The sequence below is a fragment of the Pongo pygmaeus genome, chromosome 12 (genome assembly GCF_028885625.2).
Source record: "Pongo pygmaeus isolate AG05252 chromosome 12, NHGRI_mPonPyg2-v2.0_pri, whole genome shotgun sequence".
NCBI lineage: Eukaryota > Metazoa > Chordata > Mammalia > Primates > Hominidae > Pongo > Pongo pygmaeus.
The window spans coordinates 61,924,515-61,942,963 of NC_072385.2; the positions used below are offsets into that span (position 1 = coordinate 61,924,515).

Below are 18,449 nucleotides of genomic sequence, written 5' to 3' on the forward strand. Positions count from 1 at the left end.
GATTTGTATTTGCTCTGAGAAAATGAGAGAAAGAATGAGTCACAAAGGAAGGTCCAGATTACACCAGTGACGGGCATCAAACCTCCCTAATCAGAACTAATAGGAGTGGGGGAAGGCCAGGCTGCACTGGCAACACTTCTGAACGGGTGATATTTTTAAAGAAGTACAGTTACTTTCAAGCACATACAGTAATTCTTGCTAAACCAATATTGCCAAATACATGTCCTTAGGAAACCTACTTTAAGGAAAAGATAAGTGACTTCCTAATTAGCACATCTGATATGTACAAAAGTACAGGTAAAACCATGAATGTTATTAAAGTTAAAATACTCCCCCTCTAAGTCTCAAGTTCAGAGGTGCAACCATGAAGTTCAGAGACAAACTGCCTTGGATGCCTTCTGAAAATGCTTCCTCACTTGGGAGCCACACCCTGTAATTGATTCCTTTGCTCAGAAAACCTTTGCTTCAAAAATCTTGGAATAAATTGTTGTCAGTACTCATGAGCTGCAATAAGGCATCCCGCATCCCCCCAACCTGGAATTAAGGGAAATAGGGCTGCCCTTGGAGAATCAGACCATGAAATAACTTCATAGTCAGTGAGAGCAAGGAGAGGCAAGTCACCTCAACAGGGAAGAATGCCTCCTACACTAAGACTTAACCATAATTGGGAAGAATGTATTAATCCAGAGAAAGAGCATATCCATGAAGAAAGGTACTAATCAGGCCTGAAGAACAGGCAAACAGGAGTAAGGGGTAAACACTGACAGGTGTCCACACCAGCACCATCAGGGGAGAGGGGACCTAGGCTTAGGGACTAAAGCTGCCCCTACCTTTGGAGATGGATGTGTCAGGCCATCTTGGTCAGCTGGCACTAAAGTTCAAATTACAGAACTCTCTCTCCTCATTCTGATTTCTCACTCTTAATCACAATTTGGCTTCCCACTCCCTGAGCCTATAGGAGACTATGGGCTGGACCAGCCACCAAGGTCACATGCCCCAGGGAGCTATATTTCTCATGTAAGTTTACACATCTAGCCATGAGAAAATTGACCCAACAGGTGTCTGAACCCACAAGGTTAAGGATTCACTTAGCCAAAACTGTAGAAACTTCCCTAAAGTAACACCCTGCCTGGTGGGCCTAGTGGGAGAAGGTCAACTCTACTTTACTTAAGAAATGCCTATATAGGAGTTCATTGGTAGGGGCAGCAGCTCTGGCCCTCTGGCCTACCCTGGCTAACCCCTGACTACCATAACAAACATGGGAAATAAACTCTTCAGCCCAGAAGAATAGCCCCACATAGCTGCCTCTGATCCTAGTTTCCTTCTTACTTCTCCCACCCTGCTGGATGTCTAACCAACAAAGTGAAACCACTGCAAATCTAAACTATTTCCTTCTTCCTTTTGTCTGAGTTTGAGATTAGAAGGGCCCATGAATTTATCGAAAGAATCTGACTGAGCTCCGCGTATTTGACAAGCAAGGACTTTCCTCTGTAAGGATACACATGAGGAAAAAAGAAGAAGATATTAAGGGCAAAAGAAGGAGAGCGATCTGAAGACAAAGACAAATGTCTCCCAATGCTCTTAAAGAGTTGAGTAAAAAGCAGAAGAAAACAAATGGCTCATGTATATTCATAGGAAGTCTTAAGAGGAAACTGCAAACAAGAAATTAGAGTACACAACCCTGATGGAGATAAACCTGCATGATGAAAACCATGACTTCAAATTTAAACCTCTAATAAAGACATTGATTTCCAGCAAAATGACAAATCAGACAACCGAAGAAACCCTCCAAGTAAGAACACCTAAATTAACGAAAAGATACTTCTAAAATCCATTTTAAATGCATGGCTGAGCTGATGGGAATGTAAAGAAAATCCTTAAGGGCAAATGAGAAAGGAAAAATCCAGAGAAATAAGGAGCCAAAATGCATACTAACTAGTGGACCCAAAAAGCCACACACTGAACATTTAGTTTTAAGTTAATCTGGGTTTATAGTGTCTCCAGACATCTGGTAAAAGTAAACACATATCCTCTCTAAAAGAATGTAACTTCCACCCAGGCCCCAAAGAATTCTCAGATAAAGTTCCAAGGAACATGAGTTCACAGTGAAACACATAAGGAACTAGGCACTATGAGCAAGAGCCAGCTAGAGCCAACCAATTGCAGAATCAGACAACAGAAGTCAGAGTAGTCAGAAATAGGGCTTTAAGGAAAAACTGTTTAAATAAATAAAAGGCATTAAAAATATGCCAAAGGGACAGGAGACCTTCAAAAATAAACAAGCAGATTGGGGCAGTAAAACTTTTAGAACTAAAAATACAGTACTTAAGACTGAAAACTCAATAGATAGGGTAAAATAGCAGATTAGAAACTGCTAAAGATCAAGTGAACTAGAAGATACATCTTCAGAAATTAGCCAGAGTGCAACCCAAAGAAATAAATAATATGAAAGAAAACTTAACAGACATGAAGAACAGAAGAGGTCCATTGTATATCCAGAGTTCCAGAAATGATGGGAGAATGGAATCTGTAACATTTGAAGAGATAATGGTTGAGAATTGCTCAGAATGAATAAAAATAACATCTTTTGAAAATTAAATTAAACTAATTTTATTTTTTAATTTATTTATTTATTTTTTTTTGAGACAGGGTCTCACTCTGTGGGCCAGGCTAGAGTGCAGTGGCACAATCATGACTCACTGCAGCCTTAACCTCCTGGGCTCAAGCAATCCTCCCACCTCAGTTTCTCGAGTAGCTGGGACTATAGGTATGCACCACCACACCTAGTTAATTTTTTGTATTTCTTGTAGAGATGGGGTTTTGCTACCATTGCCCAGGTTGATCTCGAACTCCTGACTGAGCTCAATGATCTGCCTGCCCCAGCCTCCCAAAGTGCTGGGATTACAGGCATGAGCCACTGCACCCAGCCAAAACTAAATTTAACTTTAAAATAAAATTTTTTTAAGTCCTCAGATTTGTGAAAACAATAGCACAATGGAAGCCAGAAAAGAGTGCTGACAGAAAATAACTGTTAGTGAAACTATTATTTCCAATATAAGGGTGAAAAAAATATTTTCAGCCAGTTAAAAAGTGAGAAAGTTTATAATGAACTGACCTCAATTATAGGAATTTCAATAGGCCCTACTTCAGGAAAAAGACAACAGATATTAAAAAAAAAAAAAAAGTAAATGTGAATATAGCTAAAAGAAAAAAATGGTTACTTAAATATAATAATGCTTTAAAAAGGTAGGTAAAAAAGATTAAAATATTGTACGAAAGTTTGCAAATTGATAAGTGATTGGAGTTAAAGCAGTCTAAGTTCCTTGTAATATTCTGGAGGAAGATATAAATACCAATTAAATTTAGACTTTGCTAAGTTAAATATGCATGTTAAAATTTCTATACTAACCACTAAAGGAATAGAAAAAATATATAGTTTTGAAACTAAAAAGAAGAGAAGGGATGGAAAAAAGAGGGGAATATTTTAATTAAAAAAAAGGCTGATAGAGATATGAAATAAGACGGCAGAAACAAATTCAAATATATTAGTAAAGATTGTCAGAATGCATTAAACACAAATAGAATCTATCTATTTGCTGTCCACAGGAGAGATAGCTAAAACTTAAAGACAGAAAAGTTGAAAGTAACAAGATGGAAAAAGCTATATAAGGAAAATACTAACCAAAAGAAAGCTGGGGTAGCTATATTAACATGAACAAAACAGACTTTAAGAAAAACTCATTAGCAGAGATTTTAAAAGACAGAGATAGGCAGAGCCTTGCTACATATTGTTAAAAGATTCAATTCTCCAGGAAGATATAAGAATTCTCTATAGAGAGAAAAAAAAATAGAGAGCATCAAATATATAAAAGTAGGTGGAATTATAAGGAGAAATTGACAAATGTCACATCAAAGCAGAATATTTTTATGTCTCGCTCAGAAATTGATAAAACCACACACACACAAAAATCAGGAGTACAGATTTTAATAACAATTAACAAGCCTGTTCTAAATGCACATTGAATATATAAGACACCTGGACAATACACATTCTTTTCAAGCACACACAGGACCGTTACAGATTTAAACTAGACCATAAAGCAAGTGTCAGGCCATTTCTAAGTATTCTATCATTACACACAGACTACATTCTCCGGACCATAGAGACCATTCCAGTTAATCTAGAAATCAATAACAGAAGATAACTTAACATATAAGTTAGTAACTTCCAAAAACCATATTTTTAGACAATTTAGATGTCAAAAAGAAATAATAAAAATCTGAAAATACTCAGAATGGGAAATAACAAAAATATTACTTGTCAGAACCTACAAGACGCATAAAGCAGTAGTGGGAGGGAATTTTAGAGCCTTAAATGTTTACATAGAGGTTAAAATATAATAAACTCCCCCAAAATAGAAGGAAGAAAAGAAATAAAATGGAAGGAATAAAATAGAAGAAAAGTTAATTATAAAATAAGGAAATAATAGAGAACATCAACTAAAAATTCTTTGAATAGACTGAAAAAAATCTGATAAATTCTGGCAAGAATAATAAAATATAATCTTGAGAATGAAAGGAGGCATAACTAGATGGAGAAGAAATTCTTTTTGAAAAATTAAGAGATCATAAAAAATGTTACACCAATATTTTTAGGAAGAAATAGATAATTCCTAGAAAATTTAAATCACCAAAAGTCACTCACATAGAAACAGAAAATCTCAAAGGTCCTATAAACATTTTTAAAAGTTGCATCAGCAGTTTAAAATATTCCCAAAAAGAATACTAAGTCTAGACAGTTTTATGAGTGAATCTACCAAACATTTAGGCAATGGATAATGCCAATCTTATGGCTTACACAACAGAAGTCATTTTATAAACCTGAAAATAATAGTATGAAAAAGAAAAACTTTAAGCCAATATCATTCCAAAAGAATGATGTAAAAAAAGTCCTAAACTTACTGTTTGCAAACTGAGCCCAGCAATGCAGAAAAAAGATAATATATCATGATCAGCTTAGATTGTTTCAGAAATGCAAAGTTGTTTAAGTACTAATATAGATATATTTATTAGTGTATGTTAAGCTCTCTAAATCTGAAATTCCTGTTATATATATTTTAGATACCTTGGGTTATCTAATTAACATATATATAAATATATTATTATGTGTTATATATTAATGTAATTCAGTACATTAACAGGTTAAAGGAGCAAAATTATATGATCACTTCAATGGATACTTTTAAAACATTCAATAAAATTTAACAACATTCATGAAAAAAACAGCTAACTAGTAAGGTTCTAACAGGTAACTAGGTTCACCTGATAAATCTGATGATCAGTGGTAAAATGTAAAAACATTCATTTTTAAATTAGGAGCCGAAAAGAATACTCTCTATAACCAAGTACATAGAACATCGGCTGAAGGTTCTAGTCAATGGCAATAAGACAAGAAAATAAAATAAAAAAGTAAAAGAAATATAGACAGAATTAAAATTGTGGTTAATCACAAATTATATGATTGACTCTATAGAAAATCCAGGAGAATTCTCAAGCCAGTATAATTCATAAGAGAGTTTAGCAAAGTTTCTGGATATAAAATCTGTATATGAGAATCGATTTCATTTATATACAAGCAAAAACCAGTTAGAAAATGTACCTTTAAAAATTCAAGTAAAGAGAACAATAATGCATAAAATTGCTAGAACTAAATATAATAAAAGTTGTACTAGACTTTTTTTGGATAAAATTATAAAAATTCATTAAATTACCATTAAAGAAGGCCTAAATAAATGGAAAGATATATTACGTTCATGGTTAAAAGGCAATATAATAAAAATGTCTGCTTTCCCCAAACTGATCCAGAAATTCACTATAACTCTATCACAAATCTCAACTTTTTTTTAAGTTGACAAGCTGATTCTAAAACTGAAGTGGAAAAGCAAAGGACTAGAATAGCAATGGTACTTCTGAAAATGAACAAAGTACTTCCTTATCAGAGATCAAGACCTATTAGAAAGCTATAGTAAATAAGATAGTAAAATAGCCCAGGGAAAGACAAATAGACCAATGGAACAGAATAGAGAGCCCACAAATAGCCCACACTTATATGGAAACCCAACAAATGACACAGCTGTCACTGTGGATCAATGAGAAAGGACAGGTCATTCTATGATGATATTAATTCATTGGTTAGTTACATGAGAAAAAAATCTCTACCTCACAGTTAACACACACATAAAATCAATTCCAGGTGAAATAAATACTTAAGTGTGAAAAGCAAAACTTTAGAATTTTTAGAAGAAAATATAGACAAATAGCTCCCTTTAACAGTCTTTTCTAAACAAGAGAGAGAGAAAGAGATAAAGTGATAACCCAAGATATCTAGAATACACATAATAGGAATTTCAGATTGAGAGAGCTTAAAAATGACTTGAACATAGAAATTAAAGAAACTAATCTACTATAATATCAGCAGAATTTTTAAAGAGCTGGTTCTTTGGTTGGAAAACATCTATAAAATAGATGAAATGATATGAAGCCTAATAAAAAAGGAAAATAACATAAATACATAAAATTAAGAATGAGGATGAAAACAGAATAGATACAAAGCTTTTATTATAGTAATATGTACAAATTTATACCAGTGTTAACAGGCAGTATCTGATGACATCTCAGCTACCAAATTGATTGAAGAAGTACAAAATGATCAAAGAATCCCCTCCCAGAAAATGTGTTGAGCCCAGTTTTACGAATGCATACAAGACAGTTGCATCTTATACAATTATATAAGATATGCATTCCTGAAAATCTTCTATAATTCAAAACATATAACATAACACCATTTTAGAGAAAAAACGATGGCTATCCTGTGTTAGCTAAACCACAGATACAATTTCACCACCTTTTAAATTACATGATTGTCGGTCATTTTTTTTAAATTTAAGTTTCCTACTATTACACATTTTGTACATAAAGCCAAACTATTGAAATATTTGTATCATATAATTTCCAAAGTGCATAATTTAAGTTCATAAACAGTGGCTCTGGTGTATTTTAGGGCCTTTCAGCAACAATAATTATCATGCCACAGAGCCTGTTTAAGAGCACAGAAAGTAGAAGTACACCTGAAAAGGATTTTAAGGGACTAGTAGAACCCCGATATCAAAGTGTAACAAAGACAACTTGAAAGTAATACTTATTAATAGAGACGTAAAAATCCTAAGTAGTAGCAAATCTAACTCAATAATATATAATAGAAGCTTTCCTTAAAACTTCTTCTTAGCCAGGATTAACAAATGCTGTCTGTCCTGTCTGCCAACAATCTGCCTGAGGTCCAGAACCACTGACTGTCCACAGCTGTTCTAGGATGCCCACTGCAGCTCCAGAAGATGAGCTGGGTTGTACTAATATGGTAATTGGATAAACAAAGTATATATTTAAAAACACATAGAATTTGAATATAAAAAGGAAGGGCATTGTATCTGTGAAAACTAATTTAAGGCTTTTGTGTTTTGGTGAGGTTGTTTGTTGCAACAAGGTCTCACTTTGTCACCCAGGCTAGAGTGCAGTGATGCTATCACGGCTCACCGCAACCTCGTCCTCCAGGGCTCAAGCAATCTTCCCACCTCAGCCTCCTGAATAGCTGGGACTACAGGCATGTGCCACCACACCTGGCTAATTTTTGCATTTTCTGTAGAGACACGGTTTCACTGTGCTGCCCAGGCTGATCTCAAACTCCTGTGCTCAAGCAATTTGCCTACCTCGACCTCCCAAAGTGCTGGATTACAGGCAAGAGCCACTACACCTGGCTTGCTTTTGATTTTTTTTTTTAAGTGATGAATATCAAGTACAAGTGAGATAACATAAAAGGTGGAAGGGCATCTTAAACTTTAAGAGGACTCTACACTCAGACTTTCTTTTTTGCAAGTATCGTTAAGTTCTCATCAAATTTTAATAAACCTAAAACTAAAAATCCTAGATAATGCATTTTGCATATGATTTATACCAAAAAGATGACATGACACACAAGTCAGCACATCCAAATTCAAAAAGAGGGTGTGGCACATGTCAAATGATTGGCAAATAAAGTTACATAGATATGGTTAAAAACAAAATGTTTGTGGTACATTTGTAGGACTTTTAATAAGTCCCTATTTAATCAACTTTTTCAATTAGCCAATCAACTACCTGTCTTGATTGCATTGGATAAGAAGGCTGCAACTGTAGTAAACTATAATACCATGACCAATTGACCAATTTGGGTTTACCCCAGGAATACAGCACAATTATACACTATATTAACAGACAATGGAAAATAAAATTATCATCTTAATAAATGCCAAATGACATTTGATAGAATTAAACTTCCATGACTAATTTTTAAGCTATTAATAAACTAACAATCAGCTGGGTGCAGTGGCTCACACCTGTAATCCCAACACTTTGGGAAGCCAAGGAGGGTGGATCATTTGAGGTCAGGAGTTCAAGATCAGCCTGGCCAACATGGTGAAACCCTGTCTCTACAAAAATACAAAAATTAACAGAGTGCAGTGGTGGGTACCTGTAATCCCAGCTACTCAGGAGGCTGAGGCAAGAGAATTGCTTGAACCAAGGAGGCAGGGGTTGCAGTGAGCCAAGACAACACCACTGCACTCCAGCCTGGGCAACAGAGCAAGACTCCGTCTCAAAAACAATAAAAAAATAAACAAACAAACAATAAAGGACACAACCTTGCCAAAATCAAATATCTGTCTGAAACCATCAATCATTATCCTAATTAATGGAAATCTAGTAGAGGCAGTCTCATTAGAATGAATGGCTAAATAAGTCTGCTCAGCAGCATCTCAAATATCAAATGGTATTTGGAAAAATGAATAAGGCATTACTATTAGAAAGAAACTAACACGTTTATCATTATTTGAAGAAAATCATCTTACCTACTTGGAAAACCAAACAGAATCAATTAACAATAGTCAGAACTAATAAATGGGGCTTAATAAAGAGTCAGTTCCAAAGTAAATATACAAAAATATTGTTTTCCTGTATTCTAGCGATAGTTCGACAAAGTCATGAGAAAAATATATTCCATTTAGAACAGCACCAAAAACCATAAAATGCCTAGGAATACACTTTAACAAGAAATGGCCTGAACAGGTGTACCTGAGCGTAACAACAACAACAAAAAAAAACAGAAAGAAATCGTCTGGATGGACATATATAAAGTGAACTAAAATAAGTCCTTTAAGGGACAAAAGAAGACAATAGGAGAAATGAACAAATTAAATGGCAAATGATAGGGAGTAGTTAAAAGTTTACGAATGTTCATGTGACATGCAGCCATATCTTTAAAGAATGTAAGAATAGGCGGGGAGCAGTGGCTCACTCCTGTAATCCCAGCACTTTGGGAGGCCGAGGCGGGCAGATCATGAGGTCAGGAGTCCGAGACCAGGCTGGCCAACATGGTGAAACCCCGTCTCTACTAAAAATACAAAAAATTAGCCAGGTGTGGTGGTGTGCACCTGTAGTCCCAGCTACTCAGGAGGCTGAGGCAGGAGAATTGCTTGAACCTGGCAGATGGAGGTTGCAGTGAGCCAAGATCATGCCACTGCACTCTAGCTTGGGCGACAAAGCGAGACTCCATCTCAAAAAAATATATATATAACATACATAATATACATATTATATATATTATATATACACACACACAAATATGGAAAAATATTCATATATACTTTTAAATTTTAAAAATCCAAATTATAAAAAAAGTATGATTCCCATTTTGTTTTTAAAAAGTATTCATGTGAGCTTAAAAGATATCTAAAAAATCTAGGCACATCAAAATCCTAACAGTGCCTATCATTAACTGGTAGAAATAAAAGTGGTTTTAACTTCCTACTTGACACTTTTTGTGTTTTCCATATTTTATTTAAAAAGATAAATCAGAAAAATATATATATATATATCGATAGCCTCCTTCTAGAAGCTCATGAGACCCCCAGTACAGCAGCGCCTCCTCTTGACACCATAAGTAGAATGTTCTAACTCACTGCCTTTAGCAAGTTCTGTCTCTTATGCCACCCTCCACAGGTCAGGGGCTCCCACTGGCCCTCAGCATGGGATTTCAGGAGCGCATGCTGAAGGCTAGACATCAAAGTCATCTTCCTAGAGGGACCCATAGCCCAGAAAGATGACACCTAAGGAATCCGCTCAGGCAAGCAGAAAGGAGCCCTGCCGGAAACTGCAGGAGCAGACTGTTGGCCCAAGCAGACCTCTTAGCACCCAAGGGGGCCAGCCAGGGTTCCTCAGTCACACATACCCTTCATGCATCAGGGAGGAGCACAGAAAGTCAGCCTGCTGTCTGAGGTCCCACGCCCAGAAGAGGCTTCTGGGGTCCCACACTCCAGAAGTCAGACTCTAATTGAGAGATTTCCCTGCTTCCACTGGCCCATGCAGCCCCACCTAAGCCCCCAGCTCTCACACAGGTAAATAAAGTTAAGGTAAATCCCAGGAAGCAAACTAGGGGTGTCCATTTCTGAGCATCTACTCCATAGCTTTCTCTCACACCTCCTTTTCAGTGAGGCAAAGATAGGTGACTTCCCTGCTAGGGCTCAGGAAATACCTCCTTTCTTCCCTCCCACTCTCCCCTCCCATTTCCCTCCTAACCCCCTACCCCCAGCCCCACAAGGGAATACAAGGAGCCCACAAATAAGTAAACAATACATACATGAGGGCTGGATGGAGAAGCCGTGTTAGTGAGGGCCAAGCTCGACAGACCGTCTGCAAGCTACAAATGAAACATGCTGGTTAGCAACAGGATTAGAGAACCCACTTGAGGGAAGGCTGGACAGTCCCCAGGAGGTAGCGCTCTCTGACCAGGCACGCTCTGCTCTTCCTCCAGTGAGAACATGTGCTTTGGAGTTGGACAAGCCTGGCTCCAACACCTCACCAGATGTGTGACTTTGGGCAAGCCCCTTGACCTCTCTGGGTCAGCGTCCTATCTGGAGAATGGGCCCAAAGCCCACCTCACAGGGCGACAGTGAGTATGAATAAGATGAAGGCTGTGCATGCCCAGTACAAGGCAAGGCACGTGGAAGGGGCTCAGCCAATGCCTGACCCTTGCCCACTCTCTCTCACATGTCCTCCCTCCCTCTCCAAAATCTGCCTGTTTCAGGGACACTCCAACCCCAGCATCCTAACCTCTGAGCCACACCAACACTGCAGGGCATGGTTCCTAAGCTACAGCAGGTTACTCAGTCTTCCCTCCTCCAGGACAAGAACCAGGGCATCATATGTCTTCCCCAAAACCTGACATCAGTGGGGACTTTAGGAGTCTTATAGTCCAACCTCCACTCCATGCTACAAATCACTTTCTGCATCCTTTTCTGAGCGTCAGCTCGTTGCCTGCAATCTCCCAGTACTGTGAATCAATCTCCCAGTACTGCGAATCAATCTCCCAGTACTGTGAACCCCTGGGCTGCAGCCTGAGGAGGGCCTCAGGGCTCAGGGCTGAAGGCAGGGAGACTTGTTCAGAGACCACTGTGATACTCTAGGAGAAGGGGATGGGGCTCTGGGTGGATGAGTACCAGGCTAGCAGGTGGGCAAGGTGAGAAGACGCATGCTAGGCAGAGGGAATCGCAAGCGCAAAGGTGGAGGGGAAGAAAGAAGCACAGCCCGTTCGAGAAAGAGCAAAGGGGTCAGGAGGGTAGGTGCTGGGGAGCAGCCAGCTAGGACCCAGAGCTTCTGGGGCTGGCCCCTCAACCTCTAAGCCTTGAGCAGGGGGCTCTGGGAGGGCTCCAAGGGGCGAAACCCCAGGCTGCCCTGCCTTCCTCAACAAGAAGATCCTGGGAGACACTCCCCCGATGCCCACAGAAACCCACGGAAGGTGAAGCCCTGCTGGGCCCAGGAGGGGCATTTGGAGACTCGGATCCCTCCCTGCTCTGTGAAAAGACACATCACTGAGGTGCTCCTCAGGGCTGTTCAGAGCCAGAAGCATACACAGGAGGGCAGAATCAGCCTTGGGCACCTAGCCAGGGCTGCTGGATGGCCCTGGGGTGCTGGCCACATGTCGTGTGACCCCTGGAATAGACTGGGTGAACTCCACGTGCCACCCCTAGCTGGCCAGAGACGGGCCTCGCCAGGCAGCAGCTCTGCCCCTCCCATTTGCATCCTCAACCCCACAGAAGCCTTACTGTTATTTTTAATGCAGTTCTTTTTTAGAAAGGTGAGAGGGAAACCGGCAGTTCACCAGAGCAAAATAAAGCTAAACATAGTGCTCCAAAGATCTGGTCCAGCTTCAGAAATTACACGTTCCCCTTTGGGACTCGGGCATAATTTGCCACTCTGGTTCTGGGAGCACGTTCCCACCTTCACGGCATCCCAGAGACTATAACTGGAGCAGCAGGCTCAAAATTAGCCCCCGTCCCAGCGCCTGGGAGCCTGGGAGCCTGGGAGCCTGGGAGCCTGGGAGCCCGAGAGCCGGCCAGCCCCAGCACCCGCCCCCCAGAGTGAGGAAACAGTCTCCTGAGGCCTCCTGCACACTAGCAGGCCAGGCCTGTCTCCTGCTGGCACCCCACGCTCACCACACACACAACACACACACACACGGACACACACCCACCACCTCTACTCCACATACACACCCACCTCTGCCACACACACCACCTCCTCTAACACACACACCACCTCTACCACAAACACCCACCACCTCTACGACACACACACCACACCTCTACTCCACACAAACACACACACTCCACCTCTAACACACGCACACACACCCCCCACCTCTAACACACACACACGCCCCACCTCTACCACACACACACACCTCTACCACACACACACCACCTCTACCACACACACACCTCCTTTACCACACACACATCCCACCTCTACCACACACACGCACACCCCACCTCTACCACACACACACAACTTTACCACACACACCACCTCTACCACACACACACCTCCTTTACCACACACACACACCTCTACCACACACACACCACCTCTACCACACACACACCTCCTTTACCACACACACACCCCACCTCTACCACACACACACCACAACTCTACCCCACACAAACACACACACTCCACCTCTACCACACACACACACCCCACCTCTACCACACACACACACCTCGACCACACACACACCACCTCTACCACACACCTCCTTTACCACACACACACCCCACCTCTACCACACACACACAACTCTGCCCCAAACACACACACTCCACCTCTACCACACACACACATACCCCACCTCTACCACACACACACACCCCACCTCTACCACACACACACACCTCTACCACACACACACACCACCTCTACCACACACACACACACACCTCCTTTACCACACACACACCCCACCTCTACCACACACACACCACAACTCTACCCCACACAAACACACACACTCCACCTCTTCCACACACACACATACTCCACCTCTACCACACACACACACCCCACCTCTACCACACACACACACCTCTACCACACACGCACCACCTCTACCACATACCTCCTTTACCACACACACACCCCACCTCTACCACATACCTCCTTTACCACACACACACCCCACCTCTACCACACACACACACCTCTACCACACACGCACCACCTCTACCACATACCTCCTTTACCACACACACACCCCACCTCTACCACATACCTCCTTTACCACACACACACCCCACCTCTACCACATACCTCCTTTACCACACACACACCCCACCTCTACCACACACACACCCCACCTCTACCACACACACACAACTCTGCCCCAAACACACACACTCCACCTCTACCACACACACACATACCCCACCTCTACCACACACACACACCCCACCTCTACCACACACACACCTCTACCACACACACACACCACCTCTACCACACACACACCTTTACCACACACACACCCCACCTCTACCACACACACACCACAAGTCTACCCCACACACACACACCCCACCTCTACCACACACACACCCCACCTCTACCACACACACACCTCTACCAAACACACACACCACTTCTACCACACACACACACACCCCACCTCTACCACACACACACCCCCCATCTCTACCACACACACATATACCCCACCTCTACCACACACACACATCACCTCTACCATACACACACACACACCCCTCCTCTACGACACATATACCATCTCTAACACACACCTCCTCTACCACACACACCACCTCCTCTAACACACACACACCTCTACCCCATACACACACCATCTCTACCACACACACACACCCCATCTCTACCACACACACCCCACCTCTACTACACACACACACACCCCCCACCTCTACCACACACACACCCCACCTCTACCACACACACACGCCACCTCTACCACACACACACACACCTGTACCACACACACAAACCCCTCCTCGACCACACACATACCATCTCTAACACACGCACATGCTTCCTCTAACACACATACACACCCCACCTCTACCACACACACAAACCCCTCCACCACACACATACCATCTCTAACACACCCCTCCTCTACCACACACACACACCCCTCCTCTACCACACACACACACCCCTCCACCACACACATACCATCTCTAACACACCCCTCCTCTACCACACACACACATCACCTCCACCACACACACACACCCCGCCTCTACCACACACACACACACCCCTCCTCTACCACACACACACACCCCTCCTCTACCACACACACACACCACCTGTACCCCACACACACACCACCTGTACCCCACACACACCATCTCTAACACACGCACATGCTTCCTCTAACATACACACACCCCACCTCTACCACACACACACCACCTCCACCACACACACACCCCACCTCTACCACACACACACACCCCTCCTGTAACACACACATACCATCTCTAACACACCCCTCCTCTACCACACACACCCCTCTTCTACCATACCCACACACCTCCACCATACACATCACCTCTACCCCACATACACACACCCCACCTCTACCACACATATCACCTCTACCCCACATACACACACACCACCTCTACCACACACACACACCCCACCTCTACCACACACACACCACCTCTACCCCACACATCACCTCTACTCCACATACACACACACCACCTCTACCACACACACACCACCTCTACACACAAACACTCCCCACCTCTACCACACACACACACCCCACCTCTACCACACACATCACCTCTACCCCACACACACCACCTCTACCACACACACACACCACCTCTACCACACACACATTCCACCTCTACCACACACACACCCCACCTCTATCATACACACACCCCACCTCTACCACACACACACCCCACTTCTACCACACACATACCCCACCTCTACCACACACACACAACCCACCTCTACCACACACACATCACCTCTACCCCACATACACACACACCACCTCTACCACACACACATACCACCTCTACCACATACACTCATACATACACACACGTACCCCTTTGTCACATAAAACATACACACAGAGTCCCAATTCCAAGCCTTTGCCTGAGCCCTTTTGCCTGCCAGGAAAGCCTCCCTGTCCTCCCCTGTTCACCCACCCGCCTTAGAGGGCGCCTCCCTGGAGAAGCTTCCCTGGTTGCTTAGCCTATGGTGAACTTGCAGGGCCAGGAGACTCCAAGAGCTTGGTCTCCTTGTTAATGAAACATCTCCTCACTTTGACATCACTCATTTGAGATCTTCTGGACACCCCCTCATCCCTTGTCTTTTTGTGACCAGAGTCGGAACTTCCTAAAAGTTATTTCTCTAATTCTTCAACACTCACATATTCCCACCTCCCGAAATTCTCCTTCTCTGAGGACTTGAAGAGGAGCCCCTCTACCTAAGAGTGCTCTCTCGGAATGCTAAGCAAGAGCCACCCTTGCCATACCCAGCTGGCTCTGGGGGCATCTCAGTGCCTCAAAGGTGCGATTTCTGGGGGCACAGCCTCTATTTGGAGCTTCAAGACCCTCTATAGGAAACGGACAGGGGGTGGCAGGCTCTCTGTGTGTTCCTGAACACTGTTTTTCTTCCCCTAATCATAATCATAACACCAAGAACTGCCTTAATAAAAAAAACAACAACAACTAGTGAACAAAGGCCTTAATTTTATTTTAAAGGTAGAAATGAAGTCAGAGACAGAATCAGAGACAGAAAGAGAAACCTAGAAAGAAGAGGAAAGAATGAGAATGAAATGTTGGGAGCAGTGCATTCGAATTGTGTGTTTGGTTGGAGGTAATGCCTATTTTTTCCTTATTTTTCTATATTTTCCAAATTTTATATAATGAACACGTATCATTTTATTATCTGAAAAAATGAATATATCGTTTTCTAAAGCAGAGAACTAGATGGAATAGGATACTTCTGCTCTCCCTGTGTGAGGACACACCCAGGCCTGCCCTCAGAAAGTTCAAAGTCAAGGCCACAATTCCTGTAACGCCAGGACCAAGCCTAGACACACCTCTGGCCAGCACCCATGGGAGCTCTTGCACACGCCTGCTCCTATCCCCCCACCTCTGATGCACACTCATGTGCACACACCACCCCCACCCCTAGTCTGCCACTCTAAAGTCTACACATAGGATGGCTGCACAGACCAAGAACAAGTGGTGGAGTTAATATGTGTGAGTATTTCTCATCCCAATCTTCATCACCACGGAGAACAGTTTAAAGAGGCCAGGCACCCCCCCTACCCCTAGAGACAGACACTGATCTACGAGCCCTGGGACGCTGAGCACAGACCTGCCTTATACAGGTTTTGAGTCACCTCCAGAACTGGCCACTCTTGACACAAACCAAAACATTTCTAGAAACCTGACAAATGCTCCGTGGTGAGTGCCAGCCCATGGCCTGAACATCAGGCAAGGGTCTCTGGTGACATGTTCTAAATGTGTGGCCAGCTCATCCCAGGACCTGGGCAGATGCTGGTAAGAAGGCTTCGGGAGCAGAGAGAAGGTGTCACTGAGGAAAGAGACAGGAAGGGACCAAGATGGAAGGGTAACTCTGGCAAGAGCAGGTTTGAGCTAGGAGGGGTCCTAGGACCACAGCCAGGACACAGTGAACACATCCAGCACCAGCCAGGGCTGCATCAACTGTGAGGATGGAACAGGCTGCTGAGAAACACTGGTGGGGCAGACAGGAGCCAGCCAAAATCCAAATTCTGCCAGACCTCTCGTCCCTCCTGTCCCCAGAAGCCAGGGCCCTTCATGCTATCTGCACTGGGGGAGGAGGGAGAGGAAGAGAGCCCAGCCATAGTTATCTAGCAAACCTCTGGAACTGCACCCAGGGTCAGCTGCCTTCTGGGTTGGCCTTGGAGCGCCTGTCCTCCAGAGTGCCAGGGACAGGGAGGAGAGGCGAGCGAGTGAAAGATTTCCTGGATCAGCCAAATCAGAGCAATAGATCTCAGAGAAAAATATGGAACAAAGTCAGATACCAGAAAAGGGGCTTCCCCAGAGGGCCAGGGCTCCCTGCAGAACAGAACTGGTCTCCCTGCTGGGTTTGAGGCTCTTGAGAACAGAGTTTTGTCTCCTTCATCAGACAGGGAGCTCCATGAGGGCAAGGTCCAAGCCTCCCCCATCAGAGCAAGCCAGTGTCATCTCCTCCTCCTCCCCTGTCCCAAGCCAGGGGAGGCCCAGCCCCTCCCCAGGTGGGTACACCTCCAGGAGCCCCATCCCAGCTCCCACCAGTGCTGCTGGTCTGGCCAGCAGCTCTAGCCAGAGTGGCCATGTGCTCCCACAAACAGCACAGGCCTGGCTCTGGCTCAGACCCCAGCCCCAGTTCCCTCATGTCAACGCCGGGAGAATGGCCAGGCTGGGCCTCCTCATCGTCTGCCTCTGGCTGTGCTTGTGGCCAGCAGGACCTAAAATAGTCCCTCCCCATCTGAGTGTGTAGACATTTTGAGGGCAGCACACACAGAACGGAAATCCTGCTGGGCAGGCCCTGCACTTCCCTGCACAATCTCAGACAGGCCCATGGAGCAGCCGGGAAACAGGAGCCAGGAGCAGGCAGCCAGGGTTTGGGGCAAATTATCTGCCTAATTCAGCTATAAACACCCAAGCAGGCCAGAGGCACTAGCACTGAGTTTAGCTAAATTTCACGTAGGGACATCTGAAATTTCCATTTGGGTTTCCCCAGCCAAGAGAGAGATTCCTCCTCAGATCCATACAGACAGTAGCCAGAAAATCCGTCCATCCATCCATCAACCCATGCGCCCATCTACCCACGCGCCCATCTACCCACGTGCCCAGACAGACAGGCTTTCATTAACACCTCCACTAAGCGAGGCCTTGTGCTGAGCATTGAGAATACAAAGAGGAAGGAGCCGCAGTTGCTCCCCTGAGCTTAGCCTGGGGAATATGCTAACACTGACA

The 18,449-nt window shown here is 43.6% G+C and overlaps 1 protein-coding gene across 16 annotated transcripts in view; it reads right to left on the reverse strand.

Moving 5' to 3' along the window:
- The window catches only part of DYSF (dysferlin), a 232,878-nt gene that overhangs the window by 54,238 nt on the left and 160,191 nt on the right, over positions 1–18,449 (reverse strand). For 8 of the 16 annotated variants that reach the window (XM_054475258.1, XM_054475254.1, XM_054475250.1 and 5 more), the window contains one exon: positions 10,727–10,786. The exons of the other annotated variants lie outside the window; for them this stretch is intronic. In XM_054475258.1, the coding sequence (XP_054331233.1) occupies positions 10,727–10,786 (60 nt within the window). The remainder of the gene's footprint in view (positions 1–10,726; positions 10,787–18,449) is intronic. 16 annotated transcript variants of the gene reach the window in all.